This window comes from Salmo trutta, chromosome 37, assembly GCF_901001165.1.
Source record: "Salmo trutta chromosome 37, fSalTru1.1, whole genome shotgun sequence".
Lineage (NCBI taxonomy): Eukaryota > Metazoa > Chordata > Actinopteri > Salmoniformes > Salmonidae > Salmo > Salmo trutta.
In genome coordinates this window covers 29,431,944-29,456,318 of record NC_042993.1, presented here as the reverse complement: position 1 = coordinate 29,456,318, position 24,375 = coordinate 29,431,944, and the positions used below count along the sequence as shown (strand labels likewise).

The 24,375-nt window shown below is 42.8% G+C and overlaps 4 protein-coding genes across 11 annotated transcripts; 1 reads left to right on the top strand and 3 right to left on the bottom strand.

Annotated features, from left to right (window-relative positions):
• Positions 1-831: 831 nt before the first annotated feature.
• LOC115176982 (trophoblast glycoprotein-like) lies at positions 832-3,095 on the bottom strand. Its single transcript, XM_029737411.1, has 2 exons — positions 2,638-3,095; positions 832-1,899 (listed from the first exon to the last, which is right to left on the bottom strand). The coding sequence occupies exons 1-2, from the start codon at positions 2,895-2,897 to the stop codon at positions 885-887; spliced, it is 1,275 nt and encodes a 424-aa protein (XP_029593271.1). The 5' UTR covers positions 2,898-3,095; the 3' UTR covers positions 832-884.
• A 958-nt stretch (positions 3,096-4,053) lies between these two features.
• Positions 4,054-7,748, bottom strand: LOC115177293 (transmembrane protein 222-like). 2 transcript variants are annotated; one of them, XM_029737938.1, is made up of 6 exons: positions 7,555-7,741; positions 7,200-7,284; positions 7,048-7,079; positions 6,830-6,926; positions 6,475-6,605; positions 4,054-4,828 (listed from the first exon to the last, which is right to left on the bottom strand). In XM_029737938.1, exons 1-6 carry the CDS (start codon positions 7,674-7,676, stop codon positions 4,741-4,743), a joined length of 555 nt encoding a protein of 184 aa, XP_029593798.1. In that variant the 5' UTR covers positions 7,677-7,741; the 3' UTR covers positions 4,054-4,740. The 2 variants fall into 2 exon arrangements, with proteins under 2 accessions (XP_029593798.1, XP_029593797.1); XM_029737937.1 differs by lacking the exon at positions 4,054-4,828 and adding an exon at positions 5,742-6,076 and having other exon boundaries at positions 7,555-7,748.
• A 1,127-nt stretch (positions 7,749-8,875) lies between these two features.
• LOC115177291 (WD and tetratricopeptide repeats protein 1) lies at positions 8,876-23,743 on the bottom strand. Of its 3 annotated transcripts, none has more exons than XM_029737929.1 (16): positions 23,656-23,743; positions 20,181-20,316; positions 19,883-19,966; positions 19,743-19,789; positions 19,528-19,639; positions 19,234-19,421; positions 18,562-18,744; positions 18,137-18,231; positions 17,741-17,856; positions 17,456-17,528; positions 16,988-17,081; positions 16,648-16,818; positions 16,178-16,413; positions 15,735-15,903; positions 11,476-11,668; positions 8,876-11,020 (listed from the first exon to the last, which is right to left on the bottom strand). In XM_029737929.1, the coding sequence occupies exons 2-16, from the start codon at positions 20,244-20,246 to the stop codon at positions 10,817-10,819; spliced, it is 2,031 nt and encodes a 676-aa protein (XP_029593789.1). In that variant the 5' UTR covers positions 20,247-20,316; positions 23,656-23,743; the 3' UTR covers positions 8,876-10,816. The 3 variants fall into 3 exon arrangements, with proteins under 3 accessions (XP_029593789.1, XP_029593791.1, XP_029593788.1); XM_029737931.1 differs by lacking the exon at positions 23,656-23,743 and adding an exon at positions 21,082-21,153; XM_029737928.1 differs by lacking the exon at positions 23,656-23,743 and adding an exon at positions 20,809-21,140.
• Positions 22,386-24,135, top strand: LOC115177292 (uncharacterized). Of its 5 annotated transcripts, none has more exons than XM_029737934.1 (5): positions 22,387-22,562; positions 22,942-23,068; positions 23,148-23,202; positions 23,402-23,504; positions 23,590-24,135. In XM_029737934.1, the coding sequence occupies exons 2-5, from the start codon at positions 22,953-22,955 to the stop codon at positions 23,964-23,966; spliced, it is 651 nt and encodes a 216-aa protein (XP_029593794.1). In that variant the 5' UTR covers positions 22,387-22,562; positions 22,942-22,952; the 3' UTR covers positions 23,967-24,135. The 5 variants fall into 5 exon arrangements, with proteins under 5 accessions (XP_029593796.1, XP_029593793.1, XP_029593794.1 ...); XM_029737935.1 differs by having other exon boundaries at positions 22,387-22,692; XM_029737936.1 differs by having other exon boundaries at positions 22,386-22,562; positions 22,942-23,202.
• The last annotated feature ends 240 nt before the right edge of the window (positions 24,136-24,375 follow it).

Below are 24,375 nucleotides of genomic sequence, written 5' to 3'. Positions count from 1 at the left end.
CTGGTTACAAAGTCAGTTAAGGATGAAAAGATGACTTAGTGCAGCGTGGAATCATTCAATCTTCCCAAAAGAGTAGACATTCAAGGTTAGTTTTGCAGTCAAGACCCTTCAGATAGGCAATATTGCTTTGGTTCTATATAGATGTGTCAATTAGACCCACAAAGTAGAATATAATAATACATACAACACCAAAGACAGATGGCAACTTGGTTAAATCTATGCAAGTTAGTAAAAATGTGGCCACAGTAAAAGAGGTATCAAGGCTATGCAGGTACAATGAGCCCGGCTGTTCACACTTAAAACAGGCTCTCCATTTAAATAGCATAACTGTTCTGCAGTTTTATGCTTACATAAGTGATGTAATTATATTCAACATATTGTACAGAAATGTATGATACAGATAAGTCCCTCACAAATGTGAGCAGGGTTGGGCAGAAACTGATTATATATAATCTGATTTAAAAACATGTACTTGTAATCAGTTATGTTACCAGCAAAAAAATATTGTAATCAGATTAGATGCTTTTGAAAAACTAGATGATTACTTCTTGGATTAGTTTCAAATTCAGAAAGGATGTTTGCTGTTTTCTCAATGACATTTAATTGAGCATTGATAAAAGCACAGGTTTAAGTTTGTTCCACCTGAGCGAGTCTGACCACAAGTCAGAGACCACATGTGTGTGTGTTGATCCTTTTTTGTCTACTTCTAATAAGGGGAAAGTAATCTGATTACATTACTGAGTTTGGGTAATCGAAAAGTTACATTACTGATTACAATTTTGGACAGGTAACTAGTAACTGTAACAGATTACATTTAGAAAGTAACCTACCCAACCCTGAATGCAAGTTCACTCCAGTCCAGTTCCATTCCAGGGAATGAGGAATCACAAATCCACTGAGATGGAGCCTGGTTTGAGCTGTGTGTCTGAGGGGATCTGAACTAAACAGGTGTCAGTGGGTAGCTGTGATAAGCGGTTATCGGAGTGAGCCTGTCCAAAACTACCGTTTGTCGGTGGTTTCTCTTCGACTCCGACGTCTTTTGAGAGGTATTCCCGGCGTGGGTCAGTGTCGATCTCATAGCGGTGTTGATACCCCTCTAACACGTCATGGCAGGCATCTCGCGTCTCCGCCACCCACTTTTTAATACCTTGCCGGTTGAGGTAGAGCACAAAGAGGAAGACCATGCCCACAAAGCCCAGCACCAGACCCAGGAGGACATAGGAGGTCTGTAGGGAGAGGTTGTCCCCCTCGTCTCTGATTCCGACCAGAGGTGGTGAAGTGACATGGCATCCGATAACTTGGACGCCGAGCCCTTGCAGGGGCCTGTCCTGAAACTCCCAGGGTGAGGCGCAGGTTAGGGCTTCTGCATCCCCCACCTGAGCCCGGGAGCTCTTGAGCCACACGGCAAAGTCTTGGATCTCACATGTGCAGACATAGGGGTTGCGGCTCAGCAGGATGCGGGGGGCTTGCCCCAGCCTCTCCAGCTCCCCCAGAGCATCGCTTCCGAACGCCCTGAAAGAGTTGCGGGTCAGGTCGAGCAGCTCCAAGCGGTGCAGGCCAAAGAAGGTGCCGTTGTAGACCGATGCTAGGGAGTTGTTACCCAGGAGGAGGTGCTGCAGCCTGGGGAGATGGGAGAACATCCCTGGGGGTAGGAAGACCAGGCGGTTCCCGGAGAGGTCTAGGATGTGCAGCCCTCCTAGGCCTCCCCAGCGCAGTGCAGTGGTGAGATCAGTCAGTGAGGTGTAGTTATAGAGGGAGTGGCTGAGGTTGAGCTCCTTTAGAGGACTCCCTGGGATGTTGAAGGCTTCAGGGTGGATGAGAGCCAGATGGTTGCAGCTCATGTCCAGGGAGCGCAGGTAAGAAAGGGTAGAGAAGCTGTGGGACGCAACCTCTGTGATCCTGGGAAGACAGATGTACCATGTTTACAGTCCCCAAACCGATTATTGGACTCAGAAGTAATGTTTGTGGAATTATTGTCATGCTCAAATAGGGGTATCTAAATATTTCATAAGTTGGTGTGATGGCATTCAGGAGAACATGGAATAATCATTTTGTTGTAGTTTAGAATCTTAACTCAAAGCTTCAGAAATGTATAGGCTAGTAAATACAAATGCATGTCTCAATGGTTGAAAATGTTGAATCTCTGCAACAGCAAGAATACAATTCTCTTTATTTATATATATTTTTTCTACCACTTTTTCTCCCCAATTTTGTGATATCCAATTGGTAGTTACAGTCTTGTCCCATCGCTGCAACTCCCGTACGGACTTGGGAGAGGCGAAGGTCGAGAGCCATGCATCCTCCAAAACACGACCTTGCCAAGCCGCACTGCTTCTTGACCCACTGCTCGCTTAACCCGGAAGCCAGCCGCACCAATGTGTCGGAGGAAGCACTGTACAACTGGCGACCAGAGTCAGCTTGCAGACGCCAGGCCCACCACAAGCAGTCGCTAGAGCGCGATGGGACAAGGACATCCCGGCCGGCCAAACCCTCCCCTAGCCCGGATGACGCTGGGCCAATTGTGCGCCGCCTCATGGTACTCCCGGTCACGGCCGGCTGTGACACGGCCCGGGATTGAACCCGGGTCTGTAGCGACGCTTCAGAAAACAATTCTCTTTGATAAGAATATTTACTCACCTATTGTTGCTCAAAATGATGGTGGTGACATTTTTCAGTTCTTGAAACGTCTCTGATCCAATTGTGAATATATTATTTCCTGTGATGATCACATTCCTTGTGTATCCTGGAATATCTTGTGGTATGGCACGAAGATCCTTGGAGACGCATTTCACTGTGCGCGTGTCTGCAAAGCATCGGCAGCCTGATGGGCACTCCAAGCACTGGTGGAGCGCACAGAGTAGCGCACCAAAAAGTACAACGATCACCAAATGATGCATAACTCAACAGAAAAGTTAGAAACTGATAAATACCAGAATATGCAGAAGGTGATGGGGAGTCATATTACGCCGTATCATGCACATCAATGAGTAAAAACAAACTCAGATTCCGGTATGAGGTGTTAGCCTTTCTTTAGATGCTGCCGAATGATTCCGGTTCCGGCCCAATGGTTTGTGTCTGCATTGAGTGAGAGTGAGAAGGATGTTTCATCCGCAGATCAGCAGGACCGACGAATTGTTAGCTTGAGTTTAAATACCGGCGCAGAATCAAGGAGAGGAATAACGGTGAACGTTTTTTAAAGGCACAGACGCTAATAATATTATACTAAACAGAACAGTAGACCTCTGTGGTGTCTTTGTGTGATATGATTTAACAGTTTATAAACAATGAAAGAGTAGGCTATGCATATTATGTACATTTATTTATATTTGTTCCAATAAATAACAACACAAAACAGAGGGTAGTGCGCATGGCCCGCTACATATAATAATTTGGGCGGTGCTTATATTTGTCCTGCTACATACAAGTGTGTAATATAAATGTTTTTTTTTGGGGGGGGGGGGGGGGGGCATTTGCTAACTCCCCTGAGACACTCGCAGGGAGTGGGGGTCACGGCCAGGGTCACCATTGTCCAGCGTCCCTGGAGCAATTAGGGTTAAGTGCCTTGCTCAAAGGCACAGTGACAGGTTTGTTTTTCACCTTGTGGTTCCGGTATTCGAACCCAACGCTCTAACCTCGAGGCTACGTGCCGCCCTCAATAACAGGCAGTTAAAGACTCCAGCCATCCAAGTCATAGACTGTTCTCTCTGCTACCATAAGGCAAGCGGTACCGATGCACCAAGTCTGGAACCAACAGGACCCTGAACAGCTTCTACCCCCAAGCCATAAGACTGCTAGATAGTTTAGCTAAATAGTCTGGGTAGTTATTTGGTTAACTATCTGCATTGACCCTTTTTTGACTCATCACATACGTTGCTGCTACTGTTTATTATCTATCCTGTTGTCTAGTCACTTTATTCCTAGTTATATGTACATATCTACCTCAATTACCTCGCACCCCTGCACATCCACTCTGTACTGCTACCCCATGTATATATAGCAAGGTTAGTGTTACTCTGTGTATTTATTATTACATTTCTATATTTTCTTTCTCTCTGCATTGATGGGAAGCATTTCACTGTTAGTCTACACCTGTTTGTTTACGAAGCATGACAAATACAATTTGTTTTAACTTTACTAGCCTATATGGTATAGCCATTTGCCCATCATTTCTGTAATTCTATCGAATGCTTGGTCATGATTATGTACTACTGTACATTATATAAACATTCCTGAGCATGTTGCTTCAGCATGTTGCTTCAGAGAACTTACAGTATTGCATGAAAGAATACTGTCTGATAAAATACAGTAAACAATTACAAAGTAAAAATGATGTTGAGCTGGTATGACACTGGTTAAATGGGGTTCAGGGGTCAGTAAAAGAGACCAGTATAAAATTATGACCATAGACAATATATTTACATTCAAACTCTTGTCATTTAGCAGACACTATATCAGTTCTATATTTATGGTTATGACTATCCCAAGCCAAACCTTCCTTTATATGACATTCCTTTCTGCATCGAGTAAAAGGTACCTCGAAACAAGGCAGAAAAGCTGGACATAACGGCCCTCATCAGACACCTTTCTGATGGATGTCGGAGAGTGTGGATATTTTAGTACGACACAAAGAAGTGTCCCATCGGAACATTCTTCTTCTTCCTTCACTTTCATGATTACAACTGAGCAGGAAAATCCCGTGTATTATCTCTCCACTCCTCCATCTCCCTCTCCCTGGTGTGGTCAGTGCAGGTTGAGCGTTAGGATGAAGGTGACGAGGGCTCCAGTCAGCATGAGGAAGGGCAGCCAGGTCTTGAGGAACGACACACAGCTAGGGAAGGACAGAGAGAGAGAAAGCACAGTGACAGTAGTAATGACAGTCATTAAATCTTCACGTTTCAGCTGTTGGTCAAAAACACATACTCTAAGACATTTGTAATCTATACTGCACTACAAAGGCAAAATGCAGGAACTACACTTTTGGTCAGAATTGAGTTAAGACTGAAATCAGGCTTTGTAGTATCTGTTTTATCTTGTGACAAAGTGACCTGGATCAATTATGTTCTGTTTCATAGAAAGTTTGAGTTAGAAATTTGCAGTAACTACAAAATCCGAGTAAAAACAGCAGTAACTGAAGTCACTTTGGCTTTGTTCCACCATGTTTTGACTGCAGTTACCCACCATGCCATACAAAGAGCAGTGAAACTCAACGCAACAGTGAAACTGAGAAAAATGCCTTTAAAGTTGTATTTGTTGTCCAGACAAATATGTTGTAGGTAGATAAGTGACAATGCACTGATGTAGTATCTTATTCTGAAGTATTTTTTTATGTGTAACCGATGTGAAATGGCTAGTTAGTTAGCGGTGGTGCGCGCTAATAGCGTTTCAATCGGTGACGTCACTCGCTCTGAGACCTGAAGTGGTTGTTCCCCTTGTGTTGCAAGGGCCACGGCTTTTGTGGCGCGATGGGTAACGATGCTTCGTGGGTGTCAGTTGTTGATGTGTGCAGAGGATCCCTGGTTCGAGCCCAGGTTGGGGCGAAGAGAGGGACGGAACCTACACTGTTACATATGCATATCAACCATGACCACTGATTTGACCTATGACCCCTAAGTCAAATAAATGACCATTCAAAGTCAAACAGAAAAACAACAAGAGTTGGATAAACACATTTAGATTGTAGAATCTACACAGTCAAATATTTTTTATTTAGATATAAACATTCTGTGATGAAACAGTGGCGGGAAAAATGTTTGAGGGTTGCCTTTGCCTTTGTAGGGCAGTATTATAGGGACAGGTAAGGACGTGCCGTCGGTTCAATTTCCCCGAAGCCAGGGTAATTTACACAGGACACTGAGGGCAGACCAACTCCCTTATCTCCCAGAGGTTTACCCCACTCCCTCCCCGTCCTCTACCCTGTCCTCCACCGATCCAGCAGTGGGAGCCCCAGCAAAGAGTTGATGTGGTGATGAAGGGGCCCGCATCTGGCAATGATGAATTACACGCTGCCCCACTGTTGAAGGACGTAGTGCCCTCGGACGATAATGTGGAGGCTGCACAAAGCAGTGACGCCAGCTCCCTATGTGGGCCAGGGGAGAATAATGAGGGGGTTTCTCAGCAGCATATGTTTCCCTGTGTCTGCAGCTCCTCTGTCCCTCCTGCAGAGCGTTGCCTGCTGGCAGGTGCATGCTTGCTTGTTCAGACTCGGTGATGCTGTTTTGCAATACAGACCGGTGTTGCATAGTTTGATTCTGCCCATTTCAGCATGTCTGATTCTGGTCCTTCCACACCAGTTAGTCAAATGATCCAGAAGAAACTCACACACACACACACAGAGTGATTGGTCAGTCAGAATGATGCTTTGTGAGTGGCAAGTATTGTTGTACAGAAGGTTCAGTGTTCGCGCCTTGGTTAGGAGAGGAATGAGCATACTCTGTTATATACAGTAGAGTGCCTCTTCATTGCATGGTATCTCACCTGACATGCCTGCCATGGATAAAGGTCTGCAGGCATAGGTTGACCATGTTCCAGGACGTTCTGTTGTCGTAACGCATGAGGTTGAGGGCCCGGGCCACGTGGGAGTGGCAGTTATCACAGCAGAGGTTGTGCTACAAGAGACAGAGGAAGAAGGCTAGTCAAGTCTAACTCCAGGCATTTTTGTCAATATCACTACAATGGGCCTTTACAATCACTGTACAAAACATGTACATATAAATACCTTTACCCTTTACAATAGGCCTTTAGTGAAGATGTTCAATAGAACCTAGGGAAGATATATAATTCCACTACTAGACCTTCCAGTCTCTTATTATGACACTGTCAATGTTCATACCGGCCTGCATTTGTACTCCTCCGATGCATTGTGCACTGCTTTGTCCCAGGCAGCTGAGCCAGTGCCACACACCTTATCAACATCAAGCTTCCAGTATCTGTTAAAAGAGACAAGCAATGCTGCAGATACCTTACTACATAACTGCAATTCTGCATGTCAATTTTGAGCACAATATGCCAGGCATAGCTCCAAGCATTGAACGAACAAAGCCAACTTACTTTGTTGGTCTTCCAAAGGCCATATTATCTTCCTGAAAGGAAAGATGGGAAATGTTGAGGAACTATCACGAAACAGATGGTCCAATAATATTAGGCTTATGCACATAATGCTGTAGGCCTACTGTCATAATGCATGATCTGCATATACTCACAGACACTAAGTACGATCCAGCGAAGTCTCTTATCACGCCTGCAGAAGTACATATCCCCATGTGACCAATGAAGGGGAGCAACCACCTGAACAAAACAGAGGTACAGCACTGTATTGGGGCGTCCTGGGAATAAAGAGTGCGCGTATAAGGCATCTAACGGTATGGGCATTTTAATTCCAGCCCACATAGTATTTGGAAATTCACTAGCTATAATGCAAGCTAGTGATTTAAATGTCCAAAAGATGTGATGGCCTACATGACCATTGATGTTTATCAACATGATTTGTCACGTAAATAGTGTCTCCATTTCAGATGGTGAGAGCAAAAGAAAACAACCGGAAAAGTGGCTACTCACGACAATATTGGAATAGGTGTCCAAACGATACAATAAGGATAACGGCTGTTTTTCCGGTCTATTTTTTCGAATCCCCCGTGATAATTAATCATTATATCTATATCGTCCGCCCCCTGCGCCATTAGTAATTTTGACACTGACGTAGCCTATGGCTACTAAACTCACAGTGCAAAAATGCGTAGGCGCGCATGGCGGCCGCGTTCCAGGCCGTCTGCAAAGCAGTCACGCACCAAATCTCACAAAGCCAGCCTGGATATTAATTAAATGCCCAATGCAGACGTTTTTATATCAATATCAAATCATTTCTCGGTAACAATTAAGTTACTTAGATTTCCATTAAAATGGGAAGATGGCTTTTTTAGCCAAAAACTACTTCTCAAAGGTCCAATGTTAAGAAGCCGAATGTGGTGGTCCTGGGCTGGCATGGTTACACGTGGTCTGCCGTTGTGAGGCCGGTTCGACATTCTGTCAAATTTTCTAAAACGACATTGGAGGCGGCTTATGGAAGCGAAATGAAGATTAAATTCCATGGCAACAGCTCTGGTGGATATTCCTTTATTCTGCATGCCAATTGCACACTCCTTTAAAATGTTAGATATTTGTGGCATTGTGTTGTGTGAGAAAACTGCACATTTTAGAGTGGCCTTTTATTGTCCCCAGCACAAGGTGCATCTTGTCATACTTGAGTAAAAGGAAATATTCCTTAATCGAAAATGACAAGTGAAAGTCACCCAGTACAATACTACTTGAGTAAAAGTATTTGGTTTTAAATATAGTTAGGTATTGAAAGTCAATGGAATATCTAAAATGTACTTAAGTATCAAAAGTAAAAGTATAAACCATTTCAAATTCCTTATTTTAAGCAAACCAGACGGAACAATGTTAATTTTTTTATTGGCGGATAGCCAGGGGCACACTTCAACACTCAGACATAATTTATAAATTAAGCATTTGTGTTTAGTGAGGCCGCCAGATCAGAGGCAGTAGGGATGACCAGGGATGTTCACTTGAAAAGTGAATTGGACAATTTTCCTGTCAAAATGAAAATAGTACTTTTGGGAATCAGGGAAAATGTTTAGAGTAAAAAGTACATTATTTTCTTTATGAATGTAGTGAAGTAAAAATAGTAAAGTACAGATACCCCAAACAACTACTTAATTAGTACTTTACACCACTGCTGAATGGGTAGTTGTGGACCTGTGTGTAGCCTATTTCTGCACCTGGAACAGTGTGTAGGTGGAAAACATTAGTAATACAATCCAAAATCATCATTACCCTGGTTAAATACACATCAGACGCGAAACAAACTCAAGACAAGTGGTTCAACAATATTAGACCACTTTTATTTTTCTCTTGCAGCAAACTTTGTCATTGGATTTTTCCCAAAGAAAAATAAACATAAAACATTTCTTAAATTATTTTTTAACAAAGAAATTACACATGGAAGCCTAGTGTTAGAGGACTCCATCCTTAGGTTTTCTTTGAACCCACATGTCATCAGTGGTGGTGGTTTGCTGGTTGGCTAGAGGACCGAGAGGCTCGTTGTCCAAATTTGCCATTTACAATGTTACCTTTAGACAAAACCTCATAAGTAAAACTCCAACTGCAGCAGAGGACTCATGCTGGGTCCAAAGCTACAGGAAGGGAAAAATCCCTATTCCATTCTTTCCCCAAAATGTTCTGGAGAAAGCTGAAAGTGCTTGTATAGGGATCCTGAACCCCAAAAGCCACCAAATGGATTGCGTCTACAAAATTGTCTCTATGCCATGCATGAGTGATATTAGGACTGGTGGTATTGCCCTAGGATAGTGAAATACCCTTCTCTCTTCATCACTTTCCCTCTCTCTGTTCAGAGCATCAGTCCAACATAAGTTAACTTTCCCATAATTCCCCGTTTTTTCCCCGAAATACTGGTTGGAAGATTCATGATTTCATGCTTATTCCATCCGGATCCTGGTTATCTACCAACCGGGATATCTCGTAAAAACTGGGAATTTTGTGGAAATTACCAGAATTTTGCAACCTTAGTACAACAAAGTTCGACAGATTCTGACCAATCAACACCTGACTATCAATTAAATCAAACCCCCTAAACTTAACCCCACAACCCTTCCGGCTCTACATTGTTATCAACAAATGACAGAGGAGCAAATGTCTAAGTGTTGGAGAAAATGTGAGGAGCTACTGCTTCAGTTTGACAGCTTTGTCTTAACCTACATAATAAAAGTAAAAGGGAAACATTTTGCATACCTGTCAATAAAATAGGCATATAGAGCCACAAGAAGAACTTCTCATCAACAGACAAAGCAAATGCAACATGGATCCTTGGCCATTATTTACTCTTAAAACTTTGAACGAATTAAGAGAACCTTTTCTTTTGCCAGACCGAGTTTAAAAGAAACAAGGTGCACAATCCTATCAACACATTTAATTTGAGTTGGAGAAACACTTCAAGACTGGGTAACACTTAGAGTCAAGACTTCTTGTGCCCTCTTCCTGTTGACCAATATTCCAACAACTTTAAAAAAAATGATTGTAAATCAAAAACTTTAGGTAGAGACTTTCAGAGCTGCAGAGGGGCTGAGAGTGACCTCTTATACTCCAATTGAAAAGCCCACTAGAGATTAAACAAAGCAACTTCCTGTGGCCTCAAGTCTCATCCTCCAATGAGGACACTGACTATTGGGTCCTCGCTTTGACCTCTAACCTCTGAGCTGTCTGCAGGCTACACTACCAGAGGCGTGGGGCTTCTGCTTGTAGTGTTTCCCTCCAACGCGCTCCCTCTTGAGGAGGGTTTAGAAGTGGTTGACTCCTAGCTCATAGTGAGAGATTAGGGAGTGATGGAGTACTCTCTTCTTTACCGTATAGGTCCAATACCTCCAGCCTTGGAGCAACGGAGGGAGAGGCCGAGGTGATGTCGTTGGTGTTCTTAAAAGGGGTGAAAGGTCGTCGTCGTCACCCCCCCGTGGAATCCCCTTGCCAAACTGGTTTCCTCCAATCCTGCCTCGGGATGTGAAGGAGGAGGGCAGTGCATAGTGCAGAGCTGTGACATGACATTCACTCCATGTTGCTTTCGTTTTAGAGGGGCGAATGAAACATTGACAAACGGAATATCTACGGTGCTTTTTTCCAACCTCCTCACAAACACACACACACAGACGTACACACACACAGAGACAGCCTCAGGGTTTGGGAGGGGGTAGGGGAGGAGTGCCTTGCATCCTGCTGCCTCCATACTGTATGTGGTGTTGGGCCTGCTAGTCTAGCTGGGCCGGCACTGCACCTGGCCATCTGAGCTGTCCTCGTCGTCTGAGCCCTCTGACCCGCGGCCGCTGAGGCCCGTGATGCGGTAACCCATGTTGAGCAGCATGACCTCCAGGGGGTCGGCATTCATACGCCGCTGGTTGGCTGCAGCGGCGCCCTCCATGTCCTCCACCACGCGACCGTTCCCACTCTCACTCTCCGTCTGGATGACAGAGGGGAAAAGGATGGAGAGAAAGAAAGGTTAAAAAAAGGGTTAACTTCTGGTGTTTTGTAAAGTCAGACTTATTTTTTTTACATCAGACTACTACACAGGAGGCCATAGGAAAGGATAGGTCATAGTGCAGCCTCAATTGTGACAATCCAATAATCAGATGTACAATTGTGTTTATTTATTTATTGCGTACTCCTTGATAGTTTTTAATGCATGTATTGGCAGTAAACAATTTTATCGTCAAATACATCCAATCAAAGATTCAATCATGTCGGTGATTGGATTGCTTTTTAAATGCATCTACTCTACGTATAGTGTCCTTGGTGCTGAGGTGTGTTTTTACATCCTGTTTCTTGCTGTATGTAGCCTACTATTCCACACAAAAGAAGTTTGCTCGTGGGGAAAATGAAGTTATTTGAATAGAATTGAATAATGATGTTAATGACCTCTGGCCTGGGGTTCCAGAGCCGCACCACAGGGTCGATGCCGCTGGTAGCCAGGAAGCAGTAACTGGGGTGAGGCTGCAGGCAGTTGACTATGGACTCGTCCCCCTGGAGGATCCGCACCAGGTTAGCAGTCTCCTTCTCCCAGATGAAAAAGGAGCCGTCGTCGGAGCCGCTCACAATGTACTGGCCTTTACTGTGGGTGGGGTGGGGGGGGTTATATATACACTGAACAAAAATATAAAAAAACGCAACAATTTCAAAGATTTTACTGAGTTACAGTTCACATAAAGAAAATCAGTCAATTGAAATAAATTCATTAGGCCCTAATCTATAGATTTCACATGACTGGGATTACATATGCATCTGCATATGTATATGCATCTGTTGGTCACAACCGTTTTTTTTAAGTAGAGGCGTGGATCAGAAAACCAGTCAGTATCTTGTGTGACCACCATTTGCCTCATGCAGCGTGACATCTCCTTCATGTGGAGTTGATCATGCTGTTGATTGTAGCCTGTGGAATATTGTCCCACTCCTCTTCAATGATTGTGAGAAGTTGCTGGATATTGGTAGGAACTGGAACACTGTCGTACACGTCGATCCAGAGCATCCCAAACATGCTCAATTGGTGACATGTCTGGTGAGTATGCAGGCCATGGAAGAACTGGGACATTTTCAGCTTCCAAGAATTGTGTACAGATCCTTGCGACGTGTGGCTGTGCGTTATCATGCTGAAACATGAGGTGATGGCGGCGGATGAATAGCACGACAATGGGCCTCAAGATCTCCTCAAGGTCTGTGCATTCAAATTGCCATAGATAAAATGCAACTGTACTTGTTATCCGTAGCTTAAGCCTGCCCATACCATAACCCTGCCACCACTATGGGGAACTTTGTTCACAACGTTGACATCAGCAAACCGCTTGCCCACATGACACCATACATATGGTCTGCAGTTGTGAGGCCAGTTGGACGTACTGCCAAATTCTCAAAAACAGAGGTGTCTTATGGTAGAGAAATGAACATTTAAATTCTCTGGCAACAGCTCTGGTGGACATTCCTGCAGTCAGCATGCCAATTGCACGCTCCCTCAACTTTTGACATCTGTGGCATTGTGTTGTGTGACAAAACTGCACATTTTAGAGTGGTCTTTTATTGTCCCCAAGCACAAGGTGCACCTGTGTAATGATCATGCTGTTTTAATCAGCTTCTTGATATGCCACACCTGTCAGATGGATGGACTTTCTTGGCAAAGGAGAAATGCTCGCTCAGGGATGTAAATATATTTGTGCAATTTTTGGTTGTTGAGTAATACGCTTTTTGTGCGTATGGAACATTTCTGGGATCTTTCATTTCAGCTCATGAAACATGACCAACACTTTACATGTTGCGTTCAAATTTTTGAGAGAGAGAGTGAGAGAGAACCAACTATTAGACCTTGTTTGATACTGCACACAGGTGGCAGAGACATTTCTGTTGAAGGGTACTTAAATAAGGACTTCATAACACATTCATAATCAAAACGTTCATAAGCAGTACATGAGCATTCTTTCATTCTTATGTCAACTACCCCAATTTGACACCTTATGAACTGCTCACGCGTTATGAAGTTCCTCAGGAGGCCCCGGCGTTTATATAGAACATCGTGTTTTTTCTTCAAAACGTCTAAAAAAATTATGCTGCACACTTACACTACCTTTCAAAAGTTTGGGGTCACTTCGAAATGTCCTTGTTTTCCATGAAAACATATGAAATGAGTTGCAAAATGAATAGGAAATATAGTCAAGACGTTGACAAGGTTATAAATAATGATTTTTAAATGAAATAATATTTGTGTCCTTCAAATTTTGCTTTCGTCAAAGAATCCATTTGCAGCTATTACAGCCATGCCGACCTTTTGGCATTCTAGTTGTCAATTTGTTGAGGTAATCTGAAGAGATTTCACCCCATGCTTCTTGAAGCACCTCCCACACGTTGGATTGGCATGATGGGCACTTCTTACGTACCATACGGTCAAGCTGCTCCCACAACAGCTCAATAGGGTTGAGATCCGGTGACTGTGCAGGCCACTCCATTATAGACAGAATACCAGCTGACTGCTTCTTCCCTAAATAGTTCTTTCATAGTTTGGAGCTGCGCTTTGGGTCATTGTCCTGTTGTAGGAGGAAATTGGCTTCAATTAAGCTCCGTCCACAGGGTATGGCATGGCGTTGTAAAATGGAGTGAGCCTTCCTTCTTCAAGATACCGTTTAACCTGTACAAATCTCCCACTTTACCACCACCAAAAGCACCCCCCCAGACCATCACTTTGCCTCCACCATGCTTAACAGATGGCGTCAAGCACTCCTCCAGCATCTTTTCATTTTTCTGCGTCTCACAAATATTCTTATTTGTGATCCAAACACCTCAAACTTAGATTCTTCTGTCCAATCTTCCTCTGTCCAGTGTCTGTTCTTTTTCCCATCTTAATCTTTTCTTTTTATTGGCTCGTCTGAGATATGGATTTTTCTTTGCAACGCTGCCTAGAAGGCCAGCATCCCGGAGTCGCCTCTTCACTGTTGACGTTGAGACTGGTGTTTTGCGGGTACTATTTAATGAAGCTGCCAGTTGAGGACTTTTGAGGCGTCTATTTCTCGAACTAGACACTAATGTACTTGTCCTGTTGCTCAGTTGTGCACCAAGGCCTCCCACTCCTCTTTCTATTCTAGACAGTTTCAGAAGAAAGTTATTTGTTTCTGGCCATTTTGAGCATGTAATCAAACCCACAAATGCTGATTCTCAAGATACTCAACAAGTCTAAAGAAGGCCAGTTTTATTGCTTCTTTAATCAGAACAACATTTTTCAGCTGTGCTAACAATTGCAAAAGTGTTTTCTAATGATCAATTAGCCTTTTAAAATGATAAACTTGGATTAGCTAACACAAAGTGCCATTGGAACACAGGAGTGATGGTTGCTGATAATGGGCCTCTGTACGCCTATGTAGATATTCCATAAAAAAAAAAAAATCAGCCGTTTCCAGCTACAATAGTCATTTTCAACATTAACAATGTCTACACTGTATATCTGATCAATTTGATGTTATTTTAAATGGACAAAAAAAATTGCTTTTCTTTCAAAAACAAGGACATTTCTAAGTGACCCCAAACTTTTGAACGGTAGTGTATATACAGTGCATTCGAAAGTATTCAGACCCCTTTCCTTTTTCCATATTTTGTTACAACCTTATTCTAAAATGGACTAAATAAATAATCCTCAATTTACACACAATACCCCATAAAGATAAAGCGAAATACCTTATTTACATAAGTATTCAGACCCTTTGCTATGAGACTCGAAATTGAGCTCAGGTGTATCCTGTTTTCATTGATCATCATTTAGGTGCTTCTACAACTTGATTGGAGTCCACCTGTGGTACATTCTATTGAGTGGACATGATTTGGAAAGAGACACACCTGTCTATATAAGGTCCCACAGTTGACAGAGCATGTCAGAGCAAAAACCAAGCCATGAAGTCGAAGGAATTGTCCGTAGAGATCCGAGAAAGGATTGTGTCGAGGCACAGATCTGGGGAAGGTTACCAGAACATTTCTCCAGCATTGAAGGTCCAAGAACACAGTGGCCTCCATCATTCTTAATGGCCAAACTGAGCAATTGGGGGAGAAGGGCCTTGGTCAGGGAGGTGACCAAGAACCCGATGGTCACTCTGACAGAGCTCCAGAGTTCCTCTGTGGAGATGGGAAAACCTTCCAGAAGGACAACCATCTCTGCAGCACTCCACCAATCAGGCCTTTATGGTAGAGTGGCCAGATGGAAGCCACTCTTCAGTAAAAGGCACATGACAGCCCGCTTGCCAAAAGGCATCTAAAGCCCTTAGACCATGAGAAACAAGAACATTTCCAAAAACCTGTTTTTGCTTTGTCATTATGGGGTATTGTGTGTAGATTAATGATGAAAAAAACAACAACTATTTAATCCATTTTAGAATAAGGCTGTAACGTAACAAAATGTGGAAAAGTAAAGGCATCTGAATACTTTCCCGAACGCACTGTACTCTCCCAAAAATGGAATGGGGAAACATAACGGACGTTTCAGAATGCAGTGTCTTCTTCAGGGTTGACTATACATTTAGTCAGCACCTCTACAAAAAAAATGTGTATGTCAAGCTCATGCTTTTTACTTTTCCCTCACAGGTCAACAACTAATATTAACAGTGTTTTTAGAATGTATAAGATATGTGTGTCTAAAATGCTCCACTGACCTGCCAAAGAAGTTGGCCTCCTTGATGTCTGTGGTGGTGTTACAATGACCACAGTAGCGGTGTTTGTAGTCATAGCTGCGCTCCCTCAAGACGACCTCGTCTTCCGGGATGGACTCCTTCCTGTTGAACGTGTGGAAGCGGATTGAGCTGTTGCCCTTTTTGTCCTCAGCTACGAACAGACACGACATGGAAATAAACAACAAAAAAATGAATTAAACAATGTATTATATCAAATCCATACACTAATTAGCACTGTATTCATTTGCATAATTGCCCTTGTGGAATATATAAGGTATTTTGAATTGAATCAACACGTAAAAAACATATTGTAAGTCAACGTGGAAAGGTGATGGAAAAGTAAGAGGTCAGCCAAAATCAACACTTTATTTTTTGGGGGAAACAGACGATTACCCAATCCAGCATCACCATTAACCCCTTCTCACCAGAGTCCATCTTGGAAAAGAGGGCGGCCTTGATATCCTTATCCAGGGCGTCACAGGCGCTGCTGTGGGCTTGCTCGGGGAACTTGCCCTTGAAGTCATCCAGGCATTCCAGAGCCTCGGTCACATACTTCAGCTCAAAGAGGCAGCGCGCCAGCCGGAAGTGGGCCTTCAGGTGCCCAGGGTTGAGGGACAGGGCCTTCAGACAATCCCTCAGCGCATCATAGTGGTCACCATCCCTGGGGGAGAGAGAGAACACATCACACACACAACCGTATATACCACACAGTCAAACACACACGTGTACCAGCATAGTGGTAAACCGTTTTAAACGCAATGAAACAAGGACGTTATGCCTGAACTCAAATGTTTTGTTTTTCGCTGCAAAACATTTTGCTACAGTATGCCATGTTCTGTAATAGGAGAAACACAGAAGGAGAGTGAATGAGGCTAGGGGTTAGCTAGCTGCCTACCACTTGCGCTTCATGTAGGCGGCCGCTCGGTTCCCGTACAGCATGGCGTTGTGGCTGGCCTCGTGGATGCCCAGACTATAGAACTGGATGGCCTGAGTCCACTGCTGCCGCGCAAACGCGTCGTTGGCCTGCTGCTTTATCCGCTCCAAGTGAGGCGGCAGCTCACCAGAACTAGGGAAGAACAATGAGTGGAGGACAAGATGAGAGAGTGATAAGAGAGAAACTAGGGATGTCACTCCCCATAGTGGTGTTTCAATAAATACACTTGGGCTAGGCTGTTGCTAAATGTAATATGTGGGTGAAAATGAACGATTAAAATCAAACATGAGAAAAAGGTTACCCAGAGAAGACTTTGCTTTCTGCGAATCGAAGTCGGCTGGCTGGCAAATGAATTCCATTTGACACACCGTTGGTTGTCTTTCCATTCTGAACATCTGTTGGGATATCACCCCATACAGTTCTGGGCATTACAAAGTTGTACTGCAGCACAGTAAAGAACGTTTGCCGCAAAGTGGATGTAACTGCACTGTCAGGAACATTTTTCAAAAATGCATTTCATCACATGGGTTATTGTCAAGTGATTGATGTCACCCTCCAAGAGAGTAATTTGTCACAGACAATGTACCTTGATGTACATTGCTGCTGCAATTTTTAATGCCCTGATCTGTATATAAACTATGGGCAGACTTTTAGCAAGCAACTACACCCCTCCACATAACTCATTGGTCATAAATAATACATACTGTATATGTCATTTTAATGACCAAATACTGTCGTAAGCTTTGGGCTACTTCCATAATCATAATACCTGTTGATTGACACTTTTTGGGAAGCAGATAGGTGTACGGCTTCTGTTTGAACGTCAAGTCAAATAGATATACCTGCAGACAAGAGAAAACACATTCTTGGCAAAGTTACCCTTTTGAACCAACCACAGGTAATCATCAACTTTAATGATTTGCTTTGAGAGTTAAAGTAGTATGCTTTTTGGAATTCAAACATGACAATCTGAGAAAGAGATGGATTTTTGCCTAGTGGGCTGACCTGGAGGTTTAACCTAAAATAAGAGTTTAACTTCTAAAGCCTCCTTTACCTGTTCTCCTCCCATGTTAACTAGCAGCTCGGTGCCGTCAGGGCTGAAGGTGACGTAGGTGGCCACTAGGACCCTCAGGCGGTTATTGTAGTCAGGGAGCTTCACTGGCAGGTGCCCTGATGTCACGGAAACAAGGACAAGAAGTTGGGTGAGAGGCATACAGAATCCCCTTACCTGTCCCACTAGTTTAGTTCCATATATTGCAAATGACTGCGTTATAACGCACACATTGTCCATGTGTGTTTTTACTGTTTATAATACATTGTAGATACTGTATGGGCTTCATAGAAAGTGTTCACAGCTGTTTTTTATTAATACATTTTGTGCAATAAGCCAAACCATACGATCACACACACACACACACACACACACACACACACACACACACACACACACCTGCGACATAATACTGCCCCGCTCCGTCTGGGATGGGCTTCTGCCTGTCGCAGAATGTGTGCACTCCTGCCGATGTGCTCTGACTCGCAGACTTCCTGTGAATGGGTGTGGAGGAGAGAAACATAAATGATTACCAAAAACTCTCAAAGCTGAGAAAATAACATTGGTATAACTTATGATAGCCCAGAGTAGTAGGGAGACATATAGGACGTTCTATCCAGTAGTCGTGCAAATTCCTTATGTGATACAAAATGAAAAACTATTCAATTAAAAACTCAAATTTGACAGTCAAGCAGTGAGAGTGAAATCCTAACTTCCGATTTGAGATGTCTTGGACTTTCAGTTAAATTATGTATCGATGTCAATGGAAACATGAGCCACAAGCGTCAATCTCAAGTTAGGATTCGAGCCTGACTACTACACACCTGTGGTTGTGGATCATGCGCATGTCGTAGAGGCGTACAAAGGGCCCGTTGGCCCCCACTGCTAGGTAGTTATTATTTTGCGGGTTGACAGCCAAACATTTGGCCTCCACCAGCTGACCACAGTATTCCGTCAGGTCGATGAGCACTTCTGAACGCTTACTGCTCTCCCTCAGGTCATACTGCCTAAAGTAGTAGTAGAAGAAAGCACATCATGAGGACATCAATCATTTCCAGAGAGTCAGAACTTAGCTCTTTAAAATATTGTTTTGAATTCTAATCAAATACTAGACTTTTTGCCAGGTTTAATTGCAAGGTTGAATTAACACTGCAATTTGTGTCCAGAGCCAGCTTGCTCAAAAATAAACAACTACTATACTCTGTACGTGCTACTGGAGGCATGTGGCCTCAGAGACCCAGAGAAAAGATCCCTGGGAGAGCCAAGGAACTGATAGGGAATACAGCTTGAGGTAAGAAAGGGGCCCATGGCATAACACTTCCATTCCAACATTACTTTTTCATGTCATCTTTTCACCTTCGATATTCTACTACAAGCCAGTAGAAATAACATGGTGCATCTGACAATGTGTCTTGACACAGTGTCACCTTAACCAATGAACATCTTTGGCTGCGACAAGGATGCGCCAATGGTTAGCTAGCTACTGGGGCTCTGACCTGATGATGCCGTCCTCTGCAGCACTCCAGAAGATGTTAGGCCACATGGGGGCCGTAGCGATGCGCTTGACGCGGTTTGTGTGGTCGGAGAACATGTGGATGGTCTCCTTGACAGACACGTCGTGCACGTGAACCTTGGTGTCCGCTGCACCCGTCACGAGGATACGGTCACCTGAGTGTGGGAGAAACTGCAAGGGGGTACGGGAAAAACAAAAGGATAAAATAAGAAACAATAAGAAAGAAGCTTCATTTCTACACACATAGAGTTTTCCATCAAGCAGTTTCTGTTTTTACCTTCACAGAGAAGATGTTTGCTGCATGCCCTGTGTGCATAGTGGTGAGCTTCTTGTGTTTGAAGGGGTCCCAGATGATGCAATGTTGGTCATCTGAGCCCGATGCCAGCAGACTGAATAGAACAAGAAAAAATATTACAGATAGGCCAACATAGAATGTAGAAGTTACATATGTAAGTTCATTACATAGAACCCTGCTTTCAGCTCAGGACTTACTCTCCGCGTTCGTTCCATTCCAGGCAGTTCACACACCCAGTGTGGCCCTGTTGACACAACAGATACAGGCTGTCAGATTGGCAAAGACGTTAATGCTGTATGTGCGCAGAAACACACACACGCACACGCACACACATCACCTGCAACTCTGCCTCCAGTCCAAGTCTATTGATGAAGGGGTCTGTGACATGATACTGCCTTTGGAAGCCCAATGCTCTCTTGTCCTGCAGACATTAAGGCAAAACATCACCTGTCTCTCTCTAAAATCTCCTGTCTCACTCTGTCCAACATAAATAAAGCATTTTTGGTGAATACTAGTGTTCATTATTGAATAGATTGCAATGCAGATTGCATTTCAGGGTTGTTAACAAGGGCAGTTTGTTTGGGTAAAAGAGTACAGTATTTCATAAAAACAAGGTCTTAAAACGTTGGACCCACCCTGATCTGCCTGTGCAAGATGTCTCTGGTGATGTTCACAGCAGACATGGCCTTACAGCAAGTCATAGAGCACGGACTAGAGGTGCAGGGTCCGAGGGTCAAAGATCAGATGGCATCTGCAGTCTCTAGGAATGGGCTGCAATTTGAGAAATAGAATAGAACTGACATCACACAAAGAACAAGCTTACTTAGATAGGCTTAATATGTAAACAGAGATGTTTGTTTCTCTACTAGGTACACCAGTCAATGGACACTGGAGTAATTTACAGCTAAATTGATGAGGGGTTCCCAAGTGTTTGAGGTTTAAATACTGAAACATAACTGTTAGCTAACTAGAACAACAACTGGTTATATCTCAGCTAGCCAAGTGGTGGTCTTCAGATAGCCATGTACACACAATTCCTTCCTAATACTAGCCATTGCGACTGGTGATGTTTACATTAGCCAAATAACGTTGACGGTAGCTAGCTGGATTAGCTGCTGGGATGCTAGCTACCAATAGCCAATAATAACAAGCCGTATACGCACAGTGACAGCAGGCTGGGTTGGCCTCCCAAAAAGACAGACATACAGCTCAGTCACCGTAACTAGATATTTCTGACATTCCCTAAAAAAAAAAGCGTTGTACCTGTGTCGTCTGGCATTCAACTCGAAATCGTTCCCAATCTTTGCCCAAGTTTCCAGATAACGATAGAGCCAGCTCAGCTACTGAGCTACAGTAGCTAGCTAGCTGAGCTAACGTGAGATGATTTATTCAAGAAACAGGGAATTCTCAATGCTCTAGTTCTCTATCTAGCACTTAAGCTAGTCCTTACCAATGAAAGTCAAACTGTAACATGAGCCCTTCATATTAAATATTTTGGTAAGAATTTACAAGTGTTGACTGTCACTGCTTACTTACTTGGGTTTATCAACTGACTGAACCCTCCCACTACCCTTACGTGAACTAACTGACGTGAACTAGCCTTTGGTTATGAATTTTAGGAAGAAAATTATGAGTACACCGCTCTGTGAATTGCACCGCTGTTTTTTTTTTTTCGTTGCACGACTGTACTGTTGAGTGACAGGTCAATTACACATGAAAAAGTTACAAAGTTCCTTCGAATGTTTTTATTTTTTTCCAGTGGTGTAAAGTATTTAAGTAAAAAATACTTTAAAGTACTACTTAAGTATTTTTGGGGGGATATCTGTACTTTACTATTTATATTTTTGACAACTTTTACTTCACTACATTCCTAAAGAAAATTATAGAATTTTGACTCCATACATTTACGTTACATTTTGAATGCTTAGTAGGACAAAAAAACATCCCTGGTTATCCCGACTGCCTCGAATCTGGTGGACTCGCTAAACACAAATGCTTAATTTGTAAGTTATGTCTAAGTGTTTGAGTGCACCTGTCTATCCGTAAATAATCTGGTTTACTTAATATAAGGAATTTGACATTATTTATACTTTTACTTTTGATACTTAAGTATATTTTAGCAACTGCATTTACTTTTGATACTTAAGTATATTTAAAACCAAATACTTTTACTTTTACTCAAGTAGTATTTTACTGTGCGACTTTTACTTGAGTGATTTTCTATTAAGGTATCTTTACTTTTACTCAAGTATGAAAATTGGATACTTTTTCCATGTCTGTATTTTTCGACTTATTAACCTAATATTAACCTAATATGAGATCACCAGTGACATTCAGCACTGTTTTCCTGGTGAGATGTATGAAGGAGTGTGGCCTATGGGACAAAATAATGAATTAATAATAAATGAATCCTGAAATAATTAATAAAATAATAGATATATCCTGATACATATGTATGTACATGGTCTTTCATTACTTTCAATCATGATATTACTGCATGTCAGTGAGACTTGTCCAGTGGCATGGACTGGTCCAGTGGTTATTGACTGTACGTTTGTTTATCCCATGTGTAACTCTGTGTTGTTTGTGTCGCACTGCTTTGCTTTATCTTGGCCAGGTCGCAGTTGTAAACGAGAACTTGTTCTCAACTGGCCTACCTGGTTAAATAAAGGTGATATATATATTTTTTTTTAAATAACTAAATGGACAATTGTCTCAAAGTGGAAAGCACCTGTAGACATTCACCATTGCTCACTGTTGTATCTACATTATGATATCAGATCAGTGCAGATGAGAGGAAGCTGCTTTCGAGTATTGACTTTTTGAAATAGAGAAGCAAAGAACTCGGCTTTGTGGAAGTCACAGGTGAACCTTGCTGCTTGTGCAATTAACATAACAACCAAAGAGGTAGTGATGAATTTCCCCAAACTTCTATGCAGCTTCTATTTATTACAGCTAGTGGTCTGTCTTGGTGAGGCAAAGTGTTCAGTTCACAAGCTGGAAACAGGCATCTAAAGGTAAGCACCCATTCTATGGATGTACAACTTCTTTCTTAGAGAAATTCTGAATGTGTTATTTAACCCTTGGCAAAGCTTGGCACAGAGGCTTCTTCTACACACTCTGAAGAAGGCATAGTAGCCAAAACACGTACGTATGTGATTTTAATTATGCTTGTGGACATGACAAGATCATAAAGGCATTAACTTGCACCAAAAATGAAGAGTGAAATCGTATTTCTTCAAATATGAACATTTTATCATGAATAATCCAAAGACCACCTTCAAAATGTTTGTACACCTGTTTTCACCCAGGCAGCAGCCTCTGCCTCTAATTCCATGATCGATTTGTTGTGCCATAAACTGAAACTTGTTTTTTTCTTCTTCTGTGCATGTCAAGAAGTCAATGCCATGGTTCTGGAGACTGTGTGGAGACTATTGTCACCAGTGCAGTGGAGTCTGTGTCTTTTATCCCTTCTCCTGCTTCCCATAGTATCAATGCTATTATGTGCGATCCGTTCAAAAAGGTAATACTTCTTCCTGTATTATGGCCCTTTATGAGCATTTTTCAGGTATTGCTGACATCCTGTCTGCATTTTCCATTAGTAGAAAGACGTCCAGGTTGTCATTGGCTGAAATGGGACCGATCTCTGGTGAAAGGGTCAGTGTACAAAATACCTGGGAATGTACCATTCACCTTACCAATTCATTTACATGACCATTTGCTGTTGTTTGTGGATGTCCTGCTCCAGAAAATAGTCAAACTTAATGTAAAGCTGGAATTCAAATGTATGGAATAATCAAACTGAACTGAAACCAATGGCTCCCTCTGCTGGTACTTATATGATTGCTCATTGCAGCCTCCAGATTCAATTGAGGTCACGACCTCAGAACTAAGGAAGGACATCATTGGACCAGCATCCTCAAAAAGAAAGTCAACCCAGTTCCAAAGAGAACACAGAGGTCAGAGTCAGTTGTTCATCACACTTGCAGTTGGACATGTTTCCCCACATCACTCAGCTCACTGTTTATGTTTCACCCTGTGTAGGGTCTTTCCCAGGGCAGGATACCCCAAGGCCAGTGAAGAAGGCTTTGAGGCAGTTGCCTCCCTTACCTGAGCTGGAGAAGAGCAGTGTCCGACGTCACAGCAGCTACACTGGGTCCGTAGTGTACGACGTTGTGGCCACAGAGGTTTGTATTCCATGGCCCACTACAGACAACCAGGCTTCTCAACAACAGACTGCAGACTGCAGCAACCACCTGGAGGAGGAAGATGAAAAGGGGGAAATTCCGTTCCCTGTCTATGCCAAAGTCAACAAAACCAAAGTTTGCTCGAACTCATCAAGACGTTCACCACTGTATGCCAAAGTGAACAAGACTAGCTCCCGGACTGTGAAATCTGAACTACTCTTCTGCAGTGACTGATAATAAGTCAACACTGTGATTGACATGTCCTCCAAATGCTAAATAGTCCACTATGTTTTACGCCAAAAGCTTATTTGAGATAATTGCTTCAACTGCCAATCTGATTCGTGTAAATAGATGACAAGTGTAATCCAATAGACAAGAAGAGTAAAAAGTATCACTCACAGAGCCAAATGCATAGTTGTTTTGTACTTTCTGAAATGTTTACATGCGTATGTGTTTCTTATGTTGTTTCTCAGGCCCACAATGCTACAAAGACACATACATGACTTCTGTTGTCATTTACTTGAGTCTCAAGACAACAAATGAAGTTTGTTTGCTCTATGTTCAATAAGTCTACTGCACAATCTACCAATTCTATCATAATCAGATCGAAGGACTAGGCCAGACAAATGGAACGTTCCCATGT